Source organism: Hylobates moloch, unplaced genomic scaffold (genome assembly GCF_009828535.3).
Source record: "Hylobates moloch isolate HMO894 unplaced genomic scaffold, HMol_V3 SCAFFOLD_4, whole genome shotgun sequence".
Classification (NCBI taxonomy): Eukaryota; Metazoa; Chordata; class Mammalia; order Primates; family Hylobatidae; genus Hylobates; species Hylobates moloch.
Genome location: NW_026652279.1, coordinates 11,780,333 through 11,803,838, shown reverse-complemented (window position 1 = coordinate 11,803,838; position 23,506 = coordinate 11,780,333). Strand labels below are relative to the sequence as shown.

General features: G+C 40.5%; 1 protein-coding gene across 5 annotated transcripts in view; it reads right to left on the bottom strand.

Moving 5' to 3' along the window:
- Positions 1-15,244: 15,244 nt before the first annotated feature.
- The window catches only part of MITF (melanocyte inducing transcription factor), a 232,824-nt gene continuing 224,562 nt past the window's right edge, over positions 15,245-23,506 (bottom strand). For all 5 annotated transcript variants that reach the window (XM_032149481.2, XM_032149482.2, XM_058437151.1 and 2 more), the window contains exon 10: positions 15,245-18,726. In XM_032149481.2, the coding sequence (XP_032005372.1) occupies positions 18,325-18,726 (402 nt within the window). In that variant the 3' untranslated portion in view covers positions 15,245-18,324. The remainder of the gene's footprint in view (positions 18,727-23,506) is intronic.

Genomic DNA, 23,506 nt, shown 5'->3' with positions numbered 1-23,506 from the left:
GTGTATACTTGCCCAAACATGTTTTTAACAAAAGGAGGAGGAAATACTCATGACAATTACAGTCCTTGTTTCTAGAGATGGTCACGTAGTGGTAGCTGGTATTAATGATCACTTTCTTCTAATACATATTCTGTATTCCCTTTGCCTTCAGCAAGCATCTCAGTAGGTTGTGGTTTTTTTTCCTGGTGGAGTGACCCAAACCTTCATTCCTGAAGGGTCTGGGTCATTTGTAATCCTGCCTGGATTGGGCTGTTGTAGTTTCCCGTTGGCCTTAATCAGAGGACATGGTAATACTAAGAGACGCCCTAATGGATCTCCTGTATTCCATGCATACTCTTCCTTACCTCCATTGTGGAGTAGTAGACTGATTTCATCTTGGTAGCCTGGGTCAATCACCCCAACCAACGCTATAGCTCCCTTCTTAGCCTGTTGACTTAAAGGTAGGGAGCAGCTCAAAGTGTTCAGGTGGCAATCTTAATTTCCAGTTTAATACAAATGTTGTTTTGTCTCCTGGGGGCAGCATTCTTCCCTCTGGAACTAAGACCTCTAGGCCAGCAGAATGTAATGTTGTGGAAACAGGAAGGAAAAATTTTGCTAGTGGATCACTAGGGGTGATGGTGAGTGGTGCCACTTCCATTTCCACCTCTTGATTCCTGGACCTGTGAATTCTGGCTATGGGAGAAACAGTGCCATACATTGGGCACTGATTCAGAGCATACACAGCCTTCTAGAGAACTTTGCCCCAGCCTTGCTAAGTATTGTCATCTCATTGGCACTGTAATTGTTACTTCAAAAGGCCATTTCATTGCTCTATCAATCCAGCTGCTTCAGGATGCTGGGGAACATGGTAAGACCAGTGAATTCCATGAGTATGAGCCGACTGCCACACTCCTTTAGCCTTAAAGTGAGTGCCTTGGTCAGAGGTAATGCTGTGTAGAATAACATGCGGTGGATAAGGCATTCCATGAGCACAAGGATGGTAGTCTAGGCAGAAGCATTGTGTGTAGGATACACAAACCCATATCTGGAGTAAGTGTCTATTCCAGTGAGGACAAACCTCTGCCCTTTCAATGATGGAAGAGGTCCAATATAATCAATCTGCCACCAGGTACCTGGTTGATCACTGCAAGTAATGGTGCCATATCGATGGCTCAGGGTTGGTCTCTGCTGCTGGCATATTGGGCACTCAGCAGTGGCCGTAACCAGGTCAGCCTTGATGAGTGGAAGTCCATGTTGCTGAGTCCATGTTTAACCTCCATCCCTGCCACCATGGCCACTTTGTTCACGGGCCCATTGGGCGGTGACAGGGGTGGCTGGGGAAAGAGGCTAGTGGTGTCCACAGAATCCTATCCACCTGAATATTAAAATTCTCCTCTGCTGACGTCACCTGTTGGTGAGCACTCAAATGGGATACAAACATCTTCCCAGTTTTTGACCACTCAGAAAGGTGCATCCATATACCTCCTCCCCAAATTTCTTTGTCACCAATTTTCTAATGATGCTTCTTCCAAGTCCTTGACCATCCACCCAAACCATTGGCTACAGCCCATGAATCAATATATAATCGCACATCTGGCCATTTCACCTTCCATGCAAAGTGCACAACCAGATGCACTGCTCGAAGTTCTGCCCACTGGGAAGATTTCCCTTCACCGCTGTCCTTCAGGGATGTCCTAGAAAGGGGCTGTAGTGCTACAGCTGTCCACTTTCGGATGGTGCCTGCATACAGTGCAGAACCACTTGTGAACCAGGCTCTCTTTGTCTGTCAACTGATCATGGAGAACCCCCCATGAGGTCATTGGTGCAGGCTGGGGAAGAGAAGGCAGGGTGGCAGGAGTGGAGACCATGGGCATTTGAACCCCTTCCCCACGTAACTTACTTGTGCCTTCAGGACCTGCTCAAACCCAATTACATATCTATCACTTCCATTTGATGATGGAATGCTGCTGTGCATGTCCCACTTTATGGTTAGATAGATCAGAAAGCATCCAGATCATGATAAGCAGTTCAGGTCGCATGGTGACTTGATGATCCATAGTCAAACGTTCAGTTTCCACAAAAGCCCAGTAACAGCCCAAGAGCTGTCTCTCAAAAGGAGAGTAGTTATCTGCAGAAGATGGCAGGGACTTGCTCCAAAATCCTAGAGGCCTCCACTGTGATTCACCTATGGGGGCCTGCCAAAGGCTCCAAACAGCATCCTATCTGCCACTGACACATCAAGCACCATTGTTTCTGCTGGGTCATGTGTCCTAAGTGGCAGAGCAGCTTACACAGCAGCCTGGACCTGCTGCAAAGCCTTCTTCTATTCTGGACCCCACTCAAAACGGGCAGTCTTTCGGGTCACTCGATAAATAGGCAAGAGTAACAAACCCAAATGAGGAATGTGCTACCTCCACAATCCAAATAGGCCCACTAGGTATTGTGCCTCTTGCTTGGTTGTAGGAGGGGCCAAATGCAGCAACTTATCCTTCAACTTAGAAGGAATATCTCAACAACCCCCGTACCACTGGACCCCTAGAAATTTTGGTGAGGTAGAAGGTCCCTGAATTTTAGTTGGATTTATTTCCCATCCTCTGGCACACAAATGTCTACCAATAAGTCCAGCGTGTTTGCTACTTCTTGCTCACTGGATCCAATCAGCATAACGTCATCAATGTAATGGACCAGTATGATACCTTGCAGAAGTGAAAAGTGATCAAGGTCTCTCCAAATAAGATTATGACACAAAGGAGGAGAGTTGAGATACCCCTAAGGTAGGACAGTAAAGGTATATTGCTGGACTTACCAGCTGGAGGTGAGTTGAGATACCCCTAAGGTAGGACCGTAAAGATATATTGCTAACTTACCAGCTGAAGGCAAATTGCTTCTGGTGGGCCTTATGGACAGGAATGGAGAAAAATGGCCGCATACCAGGTACCATGAGGTGTGTCAATTTGCTCAAGCAATGAAGCCATATCTAGTACAGCAGTTCCAATTGGAGTCACCACTTGGTTAAGCTTATGGTAATCCACTGTCATTCTCCAAGATCCATCTGTCTTCTGCAGAGGCCAGATGGGATAGTTGAACAGGGATGTGGTGGGAATCACCACCCCTGCATCTTTCAAGTCCTTGATGGTGGCACTAATCTCTGCAATCCCTCCAGGGTATGATATTGTTACTCACTTACTACTTTTAGGTACAGCCAGCTCTAATGGCTTCCATTTGGTCTTCCCCATATAATAACCCTCACCCTATCAGTCAGGGAGCCAATGTGGGGATTCTGCCAGCTGCTAAGTACGTCTATGCCAATTATGCATTCTGGCACTGGGGAAATGACCACAAGATGAGTCCAGGGACCCACTGGGCCCACTGGACCCACTGTAAGTTGGACCTGAGCTAAAACGTCATTAATTACCTGACCTCCATAAGCCTTAATGTAACTGGAGGACCACAGTGATGTTTTGGGTCCTTTGGAATCCAAGAGCCAGTGTCCAGTAGTCCCCTAAATATCTGATCATCTCCCTTTCCCCAATGCACAGTTACCCTGGAAAAAGGCCAGAGGTCTCCTTGGGGAAATATGGGAGAAAGATTCACTGCATAAATTGTTGGTAATGTAGTGAGGTCTTTCCTCAAGGGGACCTGGCCTCCTCTTCATTCAAGAGGTTCTGGGTCTGTAAACTGGCTTAAGTCTGGGAATTGATTGAGGGGCCATGAGTCTCTGTTTTCATAATTCAAATTGATCTTTTGTCCATTTGACCTAGAAATTTTCTGCTTGTATAAATTAAATAGGAATGCAGTAGGCTTCCTATCAATTTCACTTGTAGGAACACTGTGATTAATTAGCCAATGCAAGAGCTCTATAGGAGTCAGACTATTCTGATTGCTGCTTTGCCTCTGCTGTCCATTATGGTAGCTACACCCACCTTGCTTTTGACGGTCGAGTGCCACCACTTGGATCCTGCCACCTCAGGATATAATTATCCCCATTGTATTTAAATTTTGTAGTTGAGTGACTGCGGTTCCCAGTGTTGGATCTGACATACAGAGAAGAGCAATTACAAGCCTCTTCAAAGATGCAGGTGCTGCCCTCACAAATCTATTTCACAAGGCATTGGTCAACAGTATATCTTCTGGACACTCGCAGCTGGGATGAGTAGGTCTAAAGCAATGAATCCACTCCACCATCCCGATCTCCCTAAGCCTTTGGATCCCTTCATCTATATTAAACCAAGGGAGATCAGGCATTTCCAGTTCACTCACAGCTAATTTCATATTTCAGCTAACCAAGCAAATAAATGATTAGAACATTTTTTAACTCCCCAGGGTGCGACATTAAATGCAGAGTCCCTACTTAGTGGGCCCAAATCAATAAATTCAGCCTGATCCAACTCTACGTTCCTTCCACAATTATCGCACACCCTTGATATCCATTCCCATGCCTGTTTTCCAGATTTCTGTTTATACAAATTAGAAAACTCAAGCAGGTATTTTCAAGTGTAGCACAACTCCTCATGGGTCACACTCTAAACCTCACCTCTAGGGGCCCACCAGGACTTTAGTTTAGTTACAGATCTAGAAGCAAACAGGGGTGTTGGGGGTGGCTCTTGAGGAGAATCAACATTATCTTGCCTGGCAACTGCTTCAGGGGAGGCCATCACTGTTGCCTCAGGCAGCACGAGGTTTATCTCTTCAGACAAAGGTAGAAAGGCTCATGGCAGCATGGGTTAGGAAGGGAATGTTGCCACTACTGGGGATGGGGAAGCTGTTTCTTCTGGCAAAAAGGGTTCATCAGAGTTTACAAACTCAGTGTCCCTAGCTTCATCAGGGTCCTCGTGCACATCCCCATTCCAAGTTTCAGGGTCCCATTCTTTTCCAATCAATGCTCTTGCTTCAACAGTAGACACCTGGTAAAGCTGTACATGCACCTTTTTTTGCAGGTCAGCCACTTACATGATAAGAGCTTGTGTCTGTTTTTCCACAATTTCAGCTCTTTCTCTGCAGAAGATAAAACTTTCACTCAGGGCAATCTTAGCAGATTTGAGGCTCAGTATCTGCTTCTGAAGCTGGGAAATAAAATCCCTGACGTCATCATTTTCTTTCATCACTTTGATTACTGAACTTAGGAGCAACCAACCAGCTTCGTTATGTTCCTTGGTTCTCCATATATGGTCAAAGTTATTACGTATAGTGTCACTAAACTCTTTGCCTCTCACTGGCGATGAATCAGGAATGTCAAATGCATTTATTTTGCATAATTCTCTAAATGGTTAATGCCAAGGACTATCAGTGTGTTCTCCATACTATTAGAGGTAGAGTCCTTAGCATTTTGGGGTCTAATTGTATTAAGCAGCCAACTCCAGAAACCCCGAAACTGACTAAAGAACTCCATCCTTAATATTCTGTTACTTTACAATCACTCTTGGTACCAAAATCTGTATTAATCAGGGTTCTCTAGAGAGACAGAACTAAAGGAAAAAAATATATACATATATATATGAACTAATGGAATATATAGATATATTCACTCGCACAATCACGAGGTCCCATAATAGGCCATCTGCAGGCTGAGGAGCAAGGAGAGCCAGTCTGAGTTCCAAAACTGAAGAACTTGGTGTTTGATGTTCAAGGGCAGGAAGCATCCAGCAAGGAGAAAGTTGTAGGCTGGGAGCTAGGCCAGTCTCTCTTTTTCACGTTTTTCTGCCTGCTTATATTCTAGCCATGCTGGCAGGTGATTAGACTGTGCCCACCAGATTAACTGCGGGTTTGCCTTCCCTAGCCCACTGACTCAATTGTTAATCTCCTTTGGAAACACTCTCATAGACACACTCAAGATCGATACTTTGTATCTTTCAATCCAATAAAGTTGATACTCAGTATTAACCATCACACAAGTCTTAAATAAGACAACCATTTCTTTTCTTTTCTTTTCTTTTGAGATGGAGTCTCGCTCTGTTGCCCAGGCTGGAGTGCTGTGGCATGATCTCGGCTCACTGCAAGCTCCACCTCCCGAGTTCACGCCATTCTCCTGCCTCAGCCTCCCAAGTAGCTGGGACTACAGGCGCCCACCACCACGCCCAGCTAATTTTTTGTGTTTTTTAGTAGAGACGGGGTTTCAACATGTTAGCCAGGATGGTCTCGATCTCCTGACCTTGTGATCCAGCCACCTCGGCCTCCCAAAGTGCTGAGATTACAGGCGTGAGCCACTGCGCCTGGCCCATTTCTTTTTTTTTTCTACACAGCATTCCAGAGATACAAGATGAAGCACCTCCACCATATCCAAAATAGGACCTTTATCTCTGGTCCAAGGAAGCTATTTCAGCTCTCACTGTTTCCTAGACAGTAGGAAGAAATGGAGAACTGCTCACATCCCATTATGCAGCATTTAATGATAGGGTCACACCTACTTAGAGGCTGGGAACTATGGAACCCAGCAATACGGCTATGTGCTGAGCTACAATTCAGGGCATTCTATTGCTAAAATGAAGAAGAGAAAATAGTTATCAGGGGACATTAGACTGCCAGTCCAGGGGTTGGGAAAATATAGCCTGCAGGCCAAACCTGGCCTGCCACCTGTTTTTGAACAGCCTGTGAATTAAGAGTGGCTTTTACAGATAAGCATTTACAATCAATTTGAGGCTAGGGGACAGGAACTTTGAACCACAATTAATCAAAATGTTATTTTTCCCCCAAAAGAAATCTGTTTGTCTTCATAGTAGAGTTGTATTACAAGAATGATATTCAGTTATTATTATACTTAGCATTTCATCAATGAAAAATTTATGGAAGTTTGTTTTCTCTCTTGTTACATAAGCACCAATACAATATATTTAATTTTGCCTTTTGGCTCGAAAAGCCTAAAGTATTTATTTCTTGGCCCTTTACTGAAAAGTTTGCTGACCCTGTCATCATCTGACTTGGACTAACCTAATAGAATTTTTTTTTTTTTTTTTTTGAGACGGAGTCTCACTCTGTCGCCCAGGCTGGAGTGCAGTGGCGCAATCTCGGCTCACTGCAAGCTCCGCCTCCCGGGTTCACGCCATTCTCCTGCCTCAGCCTCTCCGAGTAGCTGGGACTACAGGCTCCCGCCACTACGCCCGGCTAATGTTTTTGTATTTTTAGTAGAGACGGGGTTTCACCGTGGTCTTGATCTCCTGACCTCGTGATTCGCCCGCCTCGGCCTCCCAAAGTGCTGGGATTACAAGCGTGAGCCACCGCGCCCAGCCACCTAATAGAATTTCTACAAAGTGTTGAAAGAATGGCTTAAAGTGGCTTAACAAAATGAAATCTCATAACCCTAACGAGTCCAACCTGTGTTTCTAATTTTAGAAAAAGTTATTTAACTAGGTCACAGATCCAGCAACTTCTAATTAGCCAAAGTCCAGTGGAAAAAACAGGCAACTAGGGGAGGAAAAGATTTCTTCATAGCCAAAATCAAAGCACTAAAGCTTGTGCATTGCAGCACAGGCAGCAAAATGCCCAGATATTTACACGAGGCTCATTTTCCTTATACAAGGCATAGTTCTGTTAACTATTAAAGACTTAACTGGATTAGCAATTCTCTCAAGCCCACAGCAGAGCTGGAGTAGTAAATCTGAAGGGTTTTGGAGGGAAAGAAGATGGAGTAAAAGTGCTGCTTTCTAGGGCCTCTTCATATAGGGACCAAAACCTTCATTACATCTCTGAAGCCCCCAAGGACACCATTGAGTTACAGCTCAACATAATAATAATCTTAAAGATGACCCTCAGCTGGATCTTGAACTAGAAATACCATTTGACCCAGCCATCCCATTAGTGGGTATATACCCAAAGGATTATAAATCATGCTGCTATAAAGACACATGCACACGTATGTTTATTGCGGCACTATTCACAGTGGTAAAGACTTGGAACCAACTCAAATGTCCAACAACGATAGACTGGATTAAGAAAATGTGGCACATATACACCACGGAATTCTATGCAGCCATAAAAAATGAGGAGTTCATGTCCTTTGTATGGACATGGATGAAGCTGGAAACCATCATTCTCAGCAAACTATCACAAGGACAAAACACCCAACACTGCATGTTCTCACTCATAGGTGGGAATTGAACAATGAGAACACACGGACACAAGAAGGGGAACATCACACACTGGGGCCTGTTGTGGGGTAGGGGGAGGGGGGAGGGATACCATTAGGAAATATACCTAATGTTAAATGACAAGTTAATGGGTGCAGCACACCAACATGGCACATGTATACATATGTAACTAACCTGCACGTTGTGCGCATGTACCCTAAAACTTAAAGTATTAAAAAAAAAAAAAAAGATGACCCTGAGCCATCACGCACAGGTAAAATTATATTCATTACGGTTTGCTTCAAGAGTTAGAGAATCATACACTTGAGAAAGCCTATCATCAAAAATAGTGAAAATAAAATTTCAGCTATTTAAAGCGCTAAATTCAGCTATCTGTAAGTTAATTCATTTGGAAGTTTTATTCTCCTAGGAACTCATGTAAATAAGATGTGATAACATGCTGCTTGTAAACAAGTATTTCCACAGTCCTAGCAAACAGATTCTTTTAACCTAGTACTTTCATTTATTTTATTTTTTTAAGTAAGACTGTATTCTTACCACAATATTGTGGCAAAACTTGGCAACCCTTGCCTACTGATTACAAATATGAATATTCTCTATGAAAGGGACAAGAAACCAGCTCAAATTGGCAGAATAAGAAGGAGATAGAGAAGGAGAAGGAGCAGAAGATGGAGATGGAGAAGGAGAAGCAAAGGAGAAGGAGGAGAAGGAGAAGGAGAAGGAGAAAAGGCAACCCAAGGCTATGAAGGAAAAAAACAATATGGTAGGTTAAGGAAAGGCAAATAGAGTCTCCTTTCTATTATGTAAGGTGGTCAGTGCCCTCTTCTCTGAGAAGGTGAAATTTCATCTGAAACCGGAAAGATAAGGAGCTAAGTGTTGGAAAGGCAGGTGGACACAGGCAGAAAGGACAACTTGGATGAGGGCTTCTCAGTTTTTAGGGTTGCCTCCTTCCCCTCCAAAAAGGCTGAGTCAATCCTAGCCCAGTGGGTAAAAATATGATTAGGAGTAGCCTGTCAGTGTATTCCATGCCCCTGGCAATAATGACTGGTCCAGGATTAAACATACTGGCCAATTTGGGCCAATGAGACTGGGAGGAGAGAAACACTCTTTCCAGGCTGGTTGATAAACTGCAAGGTTGTGTTTGGGGCCATTAGCGGCTGTTTTGCCACCTCATAGGGAGACTTTGCCTTAAAATGAAGCCAACGCAGAGGAGAGCAGGTCTAAGAAGAGGGCGCAAAGCATGCATGAAGTGGTCATTTGAGCACCTGAAGTCACCATTCTGAGTTTCACCTCTGGAGCTTTTGTGATGAAAACCAGTAAACAAATTCCCCTCCCTCCTCCCTGCTCTTTTTTTTTTTTTTTTTTTTTTTGCCAAATGGAGCTTCGTTTTTGCTATGGGCAACTGAAAATATCATAAGGAAGTGAGCTTTAGAAATGACAGAAGTAAGAGTCCATTTGTATTTAGAGGAGTGAGTGCTTGGTGAGCCCTTTGAATACTTAATATTGTAGGAAATTTTAACACAATGGCATTTGTGTATCTAAACATAGAAAAAGTACAGTAAAAATACTGTAAAAAAGATTTTAAAAATAGGATACCTGCATAGGGCTCGTGAATGGGGCTTACAGGACTAGAAGTTGCTGTGGGTGGGTCAATGAGTCAGTGGTAAATGAATGTGAAGGCCGAGGGCATTACTGTACACTACTGTAGACTTTATAAATACCGTACACTTAGGCTGCATTACATTTACACAAAATTTCTTTTTTCAGTAATAAATTAACCTTGGCTTACTATAATTTTTTACTTTATAAACTTTTTGATGCTTTTAACTTTTTGACTGTTTTGTAATAACACAGTGTGAAACACACATTGTACATCTGTACACAAATATTTTCTTGGCTGGGCGCAGTGGCTCGCACCTGAATTCCCAGCACTTTGGGAGGCCGAGGTGGGTGGATTACTTGAGGTCACAAGTGTGAGACCAGCCTGGCCAATGAGGCGCAACCCCATCTCTACCAAAAATTACAAAAATTCGCCATCCGTGGTGGCACACATCTGTAGTCCCAGCTACTCAGGAGCCTGAGGCAGGAGAATCACTTGAACTCGGGAGGCGGAGGTTGCAGTGAGCCAAGATTGCACCACTGCACTCCAGCCTGGGGGATAGAGTGAGACTTTGTCTCAAAGAAAATAAAAATAAAAGTAAATAAAATAATTTTTCTTTTTTATATCCTTATTCTATAAGCTTTTTACTATTTTTCATTTTAAAACAATTTTTAAATTTTGTTAAAAAGAAGGACAAAAACAGAGACATTAGCTTAGGCCTGCACAGGGTCAGGATCATCAATATCACTGTCTTCCACGTCCACATTTTTTCCCCTGGAAGGTTTTCATGGACAGGAACATGCATAGAGCTGTCATCTCCTCTGATGACAATGCCTTCTTCTGGAATACTTCCTGAAGGACCTGCTGTTTTAATAAGTAGGAGCACTCTCTACAATAATGATAAATAGCAAGTACATAAATCCATAATATAGTCATTTATTATGAGGTATTATGTTACTGTTCATAATTGTACGTGCTATAATTCTCTACGACTGGCAGTGCAGTAAGCTTATTTATATCAACATCACCACAAGCGTTTGAGTAATGCATTGAGCTCATGGCATGACAGCTGCAACGTCACTAGGTGGTAGAAAATTTTCAGCTCCATTGTAATCTTATAGGACCACCATCACATATGCAATCCATCATTGAGCAAAACATTATTATGTGGCACACGACTGTATTTTATTGCAAAACTTGGGTCTTAGGATCTCTGTCTGCCAGAGGATTGAGTAGGGGGTGACAGCCGGAGAGCTGGTTATGAGAAATGAGCCATGAATAATGAGGAAGAGGGAGATGCAGCTACAGGGATTTAGTATCTTCCTTCCCTCCCTTTCTATCACCTTGGGGTTAAGGATAAAGGAAGAAAAAAGTCCCAAATTTGTGCATCTGAGAAGGCAAAAGATTGGCAAGGGTAGAGATTGTCCAGTTCTCTTGAAGTCTAAACAATGAGTATCTGTTGTTTTGGTAAAAGAGATTCCTCTTCTTCCTGCTTTGGGAACAGTACCCTTTGGAGTCTGGGTGAGTCCCACCTCCTTGTCTCTTGGTCTACAAGGTTTAGCTGCTGCTGAGTGAATCTAGCAGAGTGGACACGTGACCCAGACCTGGCCCACTGGTGTGTTCCATTTTTGGGTTATGGTGATCATAACCAAATAGGGCTGATCAGAACTACTACAGGGACTTCACCATAGCAACTGGGAAAGAGGTGCTAGCTTTCTACTGGACTTTGAAACTGCCAGAGGGGATGCCATGGAGAAGACCTGCATCCAAGAGGAGGTTGGCACCAAGAAAATTAGAGACAGGCAGACTGAATGCTTGTTTGAGCCCTTGAACCCAGGCATACATGAAGTTTTATTTGCCATTTGGACTTTATGGTAATATGAGCCAATAAATTCCTTCATTCCACTGGAGTGAAATTCCTCTGTTCACCGTTTATTCCTAGGCGAAGAGTGAGGGCTGAAAAGTATTTTTAAAAGACATTGAATGAAAGAAATCTGTGATCTCATCTGTAAGGAGTGGAAAAGGTGTGTTAATGTATTTTCCCTTGGGCTTCATAATACAGTGTTCCAATTCTAAAACAATCTTAGTAAGTCCTATAATACACTACAGGCACGTAAGAATTCATATAGCTCTTGTGGGCTGGCCTATAACCAATTACCAACAGAACTTTGGAGATACAACCTGATCCATCTGTCAGAACTTACCTTCATTGAAAAAGCGTCATTGACAAGTCTACATCAATTCTGAATACCATACAATTCTTCCTAATGTCCTTCCGGCAAAAACCAGTGAGCTGAACCTAAAGTTATAAACCAAATATTTCCTAAACATTAGGTTGACCGTATTTAAAGATGTGGGAGACATTCAACACAAAGACCTTTTTACAGTACCACTCATAGAAAAGGTACATTGAACATGTGCATAACCAGAGTGAATATTTTCTTTGAAAATTAAAACATGTTACTTTTTAAATTCAGGAATAACAATTTTTTAATGCCAATATTTTCCTTAATCAGAATTTTATATTTTCAATGGAGATGAGAACCTAAGCTAATTTGTTTCTTCAGAGTAATACTTTATTAATGACAATGACTTCTACCTGTGGAATTGTAAACAAACGTAAGCATACTTACTTGCCTTAGGAAAACAAAAATATGTATTTATTGAGTTTAAATAATTTCTGTAAAATCTCCAGAATTTCCCAAACTGTGCTCTTTGGAACAATTAGCAAGTGTCTTACACACACACACACACACACACAGACACACACAATCCTGTGGCCAAATGAGATTGGGAAATGTTACAAACTCTCATTCCCATTAGCATAATTTAGAATGTGAGAAGTCTTGCAGTACAGATACCTGCTCAAATGTGTTTAGCTCAGCATTTCCCAAAGCTAACTTCCTCAAAATTAACTACAGTATTGCATTTCCCCACCCCAGCCCACCTCCAAACCCCCATTCCTCAAAGCAACTTCTGCAACAGCTTGTGGAACTAGTTCCATAAAGTGAAGTTTGGGAAACACTAGTTTCGTGGTTTCTATTTACATAGATTTTGCTGTCTGAATAATATGTGAGGAATTTTGAGTGACAATTGCACCCATTTGGATATATCTTCAACTGACTCCATAATTAGAAATTTAAAATGCAAATTTTTCTAAAGCAAACTGTCTTTACCATTTAGATGTGTTTCTGAAATTTATTTGGTTTTGTGTATACTCATTTTACTTTCCAGTGTATCTGGTATAGGTAATAGGCTCAAAAGACCTACAAATATTGAACACAAATACAATTAACCATGTCTACACTTTATGTGTATACAGGACCTTGACAATTTTCATATGGCACATTTGCTCTACACTTTTTTGAGAGGAGGAGGATACATGCCTCTTGGGAAAACGGGGTTAATAAAAGCTTCTTCACTTGCACTCCGTTCAGAAGTGTATTATGGATTCATGTTATTATGGGTGCAGACATAAAGCCACTGCTATTGAGCCTCAGATGTGGCAGCAAAGAATTAAGAGATCATCACCACTTCTCTCTAAATATAATGAAAATCTAACTTTACAACGCTCCTCCTAAAGGAGCTTTCCTCATGCTAGTTGGCTGTGCATTAAATCTTGGCATACACAAAAAAATAAAAACAGGGTAATTCTAACAGTTCATTTATGTTGGCTGGATTATGAAGATTAACTTCTCAGATGGTTTTCCAAAGAAGTCATCAAATGTAAGTACAATTGAAAATAAAATCCTGAAAAACATTTCAATATTGACAGGAAACTGAAGACAGGATATAGTCAAGACGCCACTCTTAGCTGTATAATATCAGTGTATATCGCAAAGGATTAAAAAGCTTAATTTTCTAAAGAATATAATAAAGATTTCAGCTTCAGTAGGGCATATTTTATGAAAATAACATAATTATCCTCATGGCAGAAGCATACATGCAGAATGTACAGGTTTAAAACAATTTAAATTTTAGGACATTTGTGCTGAAGACATTTTAATGTGATACATTGAGTTTATTATTATTTCTCTAAAATATTCCTACCCTAGGTCTTACAAACAGCAAGGTTCCTTTCTCCTAAATAGCCTGTGGCTTCTGTCCCCTGGCCAGTTTACACACATCTTCAATCTATGTTGTAATTCACTGCTTTGCCAAATGTGGTGTGCGTGTCACTGCTAATACATATGATGATTTTAGTTGGTCCAGAAACTATTTTCCATTTTAGTAATGAAGGTGATTATTATAAGAAAAGCTATCATTTACTAAGCATTTACCATGTGCCGCCAAGCACAAATTCTAGTATTATTAACACGAACGGTCTTCACAAGACCTCTATGTGGTAGCTACTTTTGAGGCACAGGGAGGCCAAGTAACTTGTGCAACATCACAGAGCTAGACATGGGCAGAGATAAGATTCAAACCCAGGAAGATTAACTGAGAGGTCATGTGTGGTGAGTGAATGGATATAATTTATTTGAAAGTGAATTGGCTTAATAAAATTTTAAGAAATGTTAAGTCTGTGGATATCAAATGAAGTCATACACATTGTAGGCAAATGTCCAATCTTCAGGTAACACCACTATAACACGTTAATTGTGTGTGTGTGAGTGGGGGAAGCTAAAGATGAAGGATCCTCATGGGCTGTGAAATGACTATTTACTGGTAAATATCAGGACAGAAATGTGGGTGAAGGTTTTGCTGCAGATCCCCAGGAGATGAAAAGCCCCAATTTTCAACTTACTTGCTTTTGATTTTGCCCAGAATATTCTCTCTTGTTCCAAAAGGAAATCTTCCTACTTTTACATGTTTTTAAGGGATCCTACAGTTATACTTCTAGGGAAAATGTAAATAATTCAAATAGGTCTAAAAAAGAAAGGCCTTGATTATTGTATATTACAATTTAAGAAGAAAATTAAACGTAGGAAAAAGCTGACAGTCAGATCAGAAGCATTACAGGAAGTTTCTTGCTCATTTTCTCCAGAGGTTAAACCAGAATATATTTTTTAAAAGGGCAGAAGTTTAAGGTCTAGCTAGGGAATAAAGACATGTTTTGTCTGACACTTCCCAATTCAAATCCAACATTTATCAAATGATTCTTAAGTAGTGTATTAAAAAAAAAAAAAGGCAACCAGGAGCTGGCAGCCTGGGTATATTAAGCTTTCATTATTGTAAATTTGTATTTTAAAAACCCAATATCTTTTCTGTAAATATGCAAGGGTTTCTCTGTCAATTTCTCTCTTTTAAAGCCACCTCTCACTGAAACATTTTAAATAAAACTCCTATATCTAAAATGAAGTCTTGGCATTTGGGAGTTTAAAATCTCCCCAAATTCAGAGGGGGATAAAAAAGCTGCATAATTATAGCTCATCTGAGTGTAAGTCAAAAAGTAATCAAAAATGTTTAAAACCAAAAAGTAACATCTTAGAGTGGCGTTTTAAACAAAAAAAGTACTTACTGGCATTTTCTAAATTTTCATGCAATTTGTTATTCATTAAATCAGAAGAAAATGTGCACTACCATTTTTTGATAAGGCAGATAACATTCCAAATTGGCATTAACACAATAGGCCACCACTATGTGAAAAACCAAATGCTTTAATGAGGCTATCAAGAACAAGTCGATTATTTCATTGGATACATTAATATCGATCCATAATATACAGTGCTATGGACCATACAGAAATTACTGCTGCATCCAACAGCAGGTGACTATTATTAACATTACAGTACCAAGCATCCGCAAGAGACAGTCATTTGTCATTTTTTATCAAGAAATAGGGCTGTTTTATACTGTTCTTGACATCAACTTTTTCCCAGTGCATTTTTCAAAAATATTAATAAGTTCATTCCTTTGTGCTTTTAACTTCCTATGTATTGTATTTGTTCTTATTGCTTTATTGTTTAAAAACAACCAGAAAGAATTTTGTCATCCTACGTATGACCAGGTTGCTGGTATGCTTTTTGGCAAAGCCAGAAGGTTTGGTATTTCCATTGCCCTACTCAGAGGCAGACGGACAATTTTGGCATTTTGGTCACTCCATACAGAGGCCCAACCCCGAGTTACAATTCTGCACCCGGGAATGGGGGGAGTGGTGTGGATCATTTTCTCTTTACAAACAGCAAGCCCAAACCACTGCCTCTTGGCTTAACTAGCCGCTAAAACGAATCCACATTCTATTTGGCAAAAAAGAAATAAATAAAACCACCCCCAAGATTGCAGCATTCTCCTGGGCTTGCTCACCTGCCACCTGCAGAAATTGTCTCTTAAGGAGAAGGGGAGGGGGAGGCAGGCAATGGCAAGGTTAGGAGTTGTGACAGTCAGGGCAGTGGTACAAGATGCCATACTTTCTTTCAACAAAGCTTTCTATATGGTTGCTTAACCATGGTCCTGTTCCTGTGGCCATAGTTTAGTCAACCTTGCTTTATTTTTAAAAACCCTCAAAATCAGCTAAGGAAAACTAACATCATAGCATCATGATCTTCAACTTTTGCATCCAGTGCCCTCCCCCCCATATAAATATGAAGAGAAAAATAGACAACGCTATGATTGTATCAATGAACACTATGGTACAATTAGCTGTTCATGCAGATTTGCATCACTATTCTAGGAAAAGAGCTATACAGTTAAGGGGGGTGAAAGAATGGGAACTAATTTTCCCTACCCCCTTAAGTAATAAAGCTATAAAACTGATAGCATCACCAATGTTTCCAAGGATTCTCATTGCCCAGCGTGCATGGGAACTATGCAGTTGATTATTTTCACTAAACCGTCCATTCACACATCTGACGATCACTCCTCTCTGAACCCTCCATCACCCATCACCAATTCACATTTGACATTTAAACACTTTTTAAAAATCCTCCTGAATAAGGTTTCCTGATGAAAGAAGTTGGCACTCTGTCACTAAAATATATTTAATATTAAAAATATCTGAAGGAAAATTGGAAGCTCTTATATTGTCTACATAGGCACCATGCTACATGTTCGTCTTGACTACAGATACCATCATGAAACTTTCCCCTACATTACAGTTCAGTCAGTGCTAGTCCAAAAAAGACTACTGCTATATTTAAGGCACTTCATTCTGAATGGATATGTTTATGCCACTTGCTATTCAGTTGTAGGCTGCTACTGAGAAATTCCATTCAACAGCCTGGCTCATAACACTATATGGCATCTGTATAAAACATCTAGGCTTGATACATGTAACACTACTATTATTGCATAGGACTACACAAGTAGATAATGCACTGAAACTAACTTTACAACATTGCTCCTTGTTAAAACATTGTTATCAAGTAACAGTAACTTGCCAATACAGTATTTCTTTCTTAAAAATAAATTCAACAAGTTCGCTGAAATAAACCCCAATTTAAATTACCATAATGGGCGTATTAACGCTATGGTTATCAATCTCCAAGAATATTGCTATTTTCATATCCTAAAAATAAATATGTAAGTTTATTCTTTCTAGAAAGCCTGGTTTTAACCTATTAATACTACACCTTAAATGTGTCCAAAAACAGTTCTGAGTGAGACTGTAATTTACAAAATATTCGCAAAGCTGTCTTTTAAACACAAGACCTTGCATAAAAGTTTTCTTTCATGGGTGTACAAAGAATGCGGAAAACCACCAGTGAATTGTAAAAATATGGAAAACTTGCCATTTTAAGATGCATATTCTTACAAATTAATACAAACATATTGAAAAGAACAATGATAATAAAGAATCTGTACAAATCAAATGAACAGTAAAACATAATTTAAAAATAAAAATAGTAAAGCCAATTAGAAATATGCCCAGTTCGGTTTCTTTATCAAAAGCAACAATAAAAAAAAAAAGTAAAACATACTTTCAGTGCTCCTCAATATTTTACTTTGAGAGGACATTAATTTCCATTTCAAAATAAAATACATCTTATGAAAAACTGAATCACACTCATTGATGAAGAAAACTGTAACAGCACAGAATAAAAGAGAGCAAGATTAGACTTTGTATTTCAGAGCCTTGGTCTAACTCCCTTCAGTTTCGGTTGGTATCAGTTATGTTTTCTAACCAGATGATCCTCATGAAAAGGCTGCATTTCTTTTTCTTTTACAGAATACAGTATTTCTTTAAATAGTTTGCAGTATAAAGACTAAACAAAGCTAGAGGGGTACTGTATCTTTAAGGCAGTACCAATGAATCAATACATTTATAAAATGGAAAAGGGTTAGTATGGATTTCTTTTCCTCTTTCTTTCTTTTTTTTTTCTTTTTGGTTGCTTTACATTCTTTCAATTAGACTTGACATTTAATTTCCAAGGAAGTCACAGGCATAAAAATCTCAAATCAAGTTTCCCCTGAATAAAAATGGACAGACATTTCTCTGACGCAAAATCCTCTTGCTCAGAAAGCTAAAGTCTGTGGTGAATTCAGTTCACAGATACTGCACACTTATTTGTACAATACTTTGGAGGCATTTGTAGTTGTAAAATAGAATATACAAGTCTGTTTCACAAAATTCTAAAAATAAAATATATCCTGGGCTATTGATAAAGCATGAAAAAAAATTTCATATTAAAGAAAAATTATCAAGAAAACCCCTTCAGGTAAGTTATTAAATCTACTAATCAAGAAAGGAAGCAGTTTGTGCGAATGCAGTGCAGGCAGGATTCGCTAACAAGCGTGCTCCGTCTCTTCCATGCTCATACTGCTCCTCCGGCTGCTTGTTTTGGAAGCTCCGGGGGACACTGAGGAAAGGAGTGGATCAGTGACACCGACGGGAGAAAGGGTGTCGTCCATCAGGATGTCTTCCAGTTTGGATCCCATTTTTGTGGGGACACTATAGGCTTGGTTGGCCTCAGTCCCAGTTCCGAGGTTGTTGTTGAAGGTGATGGTGCCATCCGTGAGATCGAGAGTTGTTGTACAAGTTAAGTCTGCATGATGCTGAAGGAGGTCTTGGCTGCAGTTCTCAAGAACGGGTTCTTGCTTGATGATCCGATTCACCAAATCTGGAGAGCAGAGACCCGTGGATGGAATAAGGGAGAGTCCATGAGCTCGAGCCTGCATTTCAAGTTCCTATAATAAGAGTAAAGATAAAACACTGAAATGAGCAGAGCACAGAGGACTTTTAAGCCCGTGAAATCTCTCTATATAATACAATAATGGTAGATGCATGTCATTAGACATTTGGCCAAACCCACAAAATGTACAATACCAGAGGGAATGTAAAGTATAGACTTTGGAGGATAATGAAATGTCACTGCAGGTTCATTGATTCTAATAAATGTGCCACTCTGGTAGGGAATGTTGATAATGGGGAAGGCTGTGCGTGCTTGGGGGAAGGAGGTGTATGGGAAACATCTGCAGCTTCATTTCAATTTTACTGTGAACCAAAAACTGTCCTAAAAAATAAAGTCTATTTTTAAAAATCAGATACTTGGAAAACAATAAATCCTCAAAATAAAAGTTTTTTGTTCTTTTAAATTAATGAGCTCTGTATATTCTAAAGTATAGTAGAAGTACCACTGGTAGTATATGAAATAAATTTTTAGGTGTTTTATAGATTTGATTACGTATGAAAAATAGAGAGAGATGGTCTCTCACAGATATTAATGTTCACACTGAGGATACATTAAAAAAATACAAAAATAAAGTTTTAAATGCGAGCTGATAAAAGAAAAATATTATTTGGGAGGCCGAGGGCGGCAGATCACCCGAGGTCAGGAGTTCGAGATCAGCCTGGTCAACATGGTTGAAACCCTGTCTCTATTAAAAACGCAAAAATTAGCCGAGTGTGGTGGCGCATGCCTGTAATCCCAGCTACTCGGGAGGCTGAGGCAGGAGAATCGTTTGAACCTGGGAGATGGAGGTTGCAGTGAGCCGAGATTGCGCCATTGCACTACAGCCTGGGCAAGAAGAGTGAAAGGCCATCTCAAAAAAAAAAAAAAGAAAAGAAAAAAGAAACATATTCAGTAAAGAGTTACATAGTTTCATGGTCCTTCAGTTTTCATGGTCCTTCAGCTGTGCACTGAGGTCCCCATGGGTGCTGCAATGAACTCACAGAGCACTGGAGATAGCCTAACATTTCAAGGGAAACGGCAATACCACCTGAGAACTACTAAACTCAAGACAGTTCTCTTGTAGCATCAGACTGTGCTATATACTTTTCAACCACATGATATCATTGCAAAGTTGGGCTTTTGGCGTTTGCTCTGATTAAAGGAAAACAAGTGCTGCATGAACATCATTGTGGCCTGGGAAACAAGGGTGATGGTGTCCAATCTAATTCCAAGACTTCAGAAGTTGTGCAGTGCCAAACAGGCACACACATCCAGTTAGTAAGTGATATGGTTATTTAATAACAAAATTAAAATGCTATTTCCTTTCAATTTATGTGTTTTATTTTTTCAAATGGCTACCAAGTTGTTAGAACCTAAATACTTAATAAGTTGTTTGGACCTAAGAAAAAGAGTAGGTATTTCTTTTGGTCTAGGGGGCGGTAAAAAGATTGCTAAAACACTAAGAGTGCCATGAAGTAAAAACTTTGGGTAGTGATAGCAAAAACTGTGAAAGTTCTATGCCAGTAACTAAAGTTTTAGAAGCATCATTTAACCCATCTCACTATGGCAAGGGGAAGTATTTTTTTAACTCAACAAGTAAGTTCTCATCTATAAGATGAACAATTTTTTTTCCTTTCCTTCCTCACATACATTCCAATTATTGGCTAAATTGTGTCCTGGAAAACATTTTAATGTTGAAGTCCTAAACTTAGTACCTTGGAATGTGACTGTATTTGGAGATAGGGCCTTTAAAGAGGTGATTAATTTAAAATGAGATTATACTAGTGGTCCTAAACCCAATAGGACTGGTGTCCATGTACGAAGAGGAGATTGGGACAGACGCACACAGAAAAAAAGACCATGTGAACACACAGGGAGAAGACAGGCATCTACAAGCCAAGGAGAGAGGCCTCAGAAGGGACCAGCCCGGCTGACAACTTGATCTTGGACAACAACGAGCCTCCAGAATTGTGAGAAAATAACTCTTGTTTACCACCCAGTCAGTGGCATTTCGCTACAGCAGCACTAGCTGAGCAATACACTTCCTAAACACCATTGATTCCCCCTGTATCTCATTGCAAAATGCCTTCCAAGCAAGCTCTTTCCCTTTTTCCTTTCTGAGTATATCCCTGGGCATTCCTAAAATGAACCATAGAGACTTTAATTGATTCCTGATAAGCATTCTGCTTCTCCATTCCAACGCTATCTCTTCCACGATTGTGAGACAATAATATATAGCAAGAGAATATAAATTTGAAGCAAGTCACCTTTCCTTATCAGAGAGGGGAAGGACTCTCCACATGACATGGCCGCTCAACCTCTGCCCACAAGCTGAGAAACATACGTGCCTACAAAGCCTCGTTTCAGTCTAAATTCAAGGTTTTTGGGTCTGCAAAATCCTTCTTTGGATACAATATGAGTAAAAGCCAGGAGCTTGAGATGTCACACAAGTACCTTCAAGTCTCTTTACATAATCTCCAGAAACACAAGTTTCTTCAGGCATCATTTGAAAGCCCCGCGCTATTTAATAAAATGGCAGTTCCACTGATATTAAGGATTCATGCTCTTTCTTCTGTGAAAACTTGTGTGTGCATCACTTAGAGTGAAAATGAAAGAAAGCCCTTAGGCCCATACTGAAAACATGAACTCCTGTAAATCTACACCAATATGCTAATAACAACAGTACCTCCACACATGCAGATTGTCTTTTCAGAAAAAGAATAATAAAGTTGGATTAAGAGAGGCAAACATCTCACTCTAATCCTTTGTTGTCTAATTAAAAATATTTATCAGTGATTAAAGCATTACTCAGATTTCTAAATAAGGTGATAAATCTCATCTAGAGAACTCTGGCTTAATTGCATTGCAGAGCTTTCCTAATTAATAATGTTTTCTGTGATATGCAAAAGTTCTAAAGGCTGCCTCACAACGTCATTGGAAGAAAACCAAGATATCGTCACCATGGAATTTCCAATGCACATATTTCACGATATTCGTATTTCATATGAATATACATGTTTGGAACCCTAAAATAAAACAAAACCTAGCTTCTCTTTCAAAATAGTTATTACATTTTAATACTTGTAGAAGGAAACGACACATTAGTACAAGCTGCTTTTTTTTGTTTGTTTTTTGAGATGGAGTCTTGCTCTATAGCCTAGGCTGGGGTGCAATGGCACAATCTCAGCTCACCACAACCTCTGCCTCCCGGGTTCTCCTGCCTCAGCCTCCTGAGTAGCTGGGATTACAGGCATCCACCACCATGCCCAGCTAATTTTTCTTTTTTTTTGTATTTTTGGTAAAGACAGGGTTTCACCATGTTGGCCAGACTGGTCTCGAACTCCTGACCTCGTGATCCACCCGCCTTGGCCTCTCAAAGTGCTGGGATTAGAGGTGTGAGCCTCTGCACCTGGCCACAAACCTGGTTTTATTTTTATTTTTATTTATTTATTTTTTTTGAGCTGGAGTCTCACTCTGTCGCCTAGGCTGGTATGCAGTGGTGCGCTCTTGGCTCGCTGCAACCTCCGCCTCCCAGGTTCAAGTGATTCTCTGCCTCAGCCTCACGAATAGCTGGGATTACAGGCACCCGCCATCATGCCCAGCTAATTTTTGTATTTTTAATAGAGATGGGGCTTCAGCATCTTGGCCAGGCTGGTCTTGAACTCCTGATCTCATTATCCACCTGTCTTGGCCTCCCGACGTGCTGGGATTACAGGCGTGAGCCACCGCGCCCGGCCCACAAGCTGCTTTTATAAATAGGTAGACTATGTTCAAGAGATTAAATACCTATAGCTACTTATTGAAGAGAGAGAACATAAAACCAACAACAAAAGCCAAAGTAGAGGAGGGGAGGGGAAAGGAGGGCTTTCAAATTACACACAACCTCTACTTCACTACCCAGAGTCTAAAATGCACCCCAACAGGGAAGGGGCTTCCCACCTGACCACCCCGCAGCTGAGGAATTGCTGCAGTGAATGAGAGACGTGGCATTTCAAAATATAAGCATTCAGAAGACTGGAGACCATTATTATAAGTGAATTGCTCTGTTTGAAAAGTTCAACGTCCGGGAAGAACACCACTAGGTGAAACACAATGGTCTCTAGGGTGTCATACTTCTCATTGCTGTTTTGTAAAAAAACTCCATGAATAGTTGCACTGGAAAAGTTGAAAGACAACCCTTGCTTTATGGCGAAATCTAGTAAAAGGTGGGTCAGCCTACTCAAGAAGAAGATATGGTGTCATTGACTCTTACAGATAGGTTGTGTTCAAAGCCAGCAAATTAAAATTACCCTCACAACCCCCCTTTGGTCCATAACAGGGAGTCCGTTTTTGAGGATCATTTCAGAGGAAGCAGTGCCCTTTCACTCAACAAGAGAGGCCGAGCACCTGAGAGGTGTTCCAGGAGCTGATACTGAAGAGGAATTCCCCATCTCCTGCTTACACTGGTGCATATACGCACTGAACAGGATGATGCACAAATTGCACATATTAACGAAATTAGTATGTCTTCTTCTAAGGGTGTATAGTTTAAGTTAAAGATATATATGTTATAATTCCACTATTTATAACTATCTCCAGGACTTATGTCCTTAACATAAGATCCTCTGGGTGTTCCCAAGTTCCCTACAAACACAGACTTTGACCATCAACTGCTTCCTGGACCCTGCACATACTAAGGCATCTTCTTGTTTAACGTGTATAGTCAGTGCTTATTTTTTTTATGTTCTACAAAGTCACTGTGAACACTGAATTGGTGAACACAGAAGCACTGTTCCCAGGGGAATTACAGGTTAGGT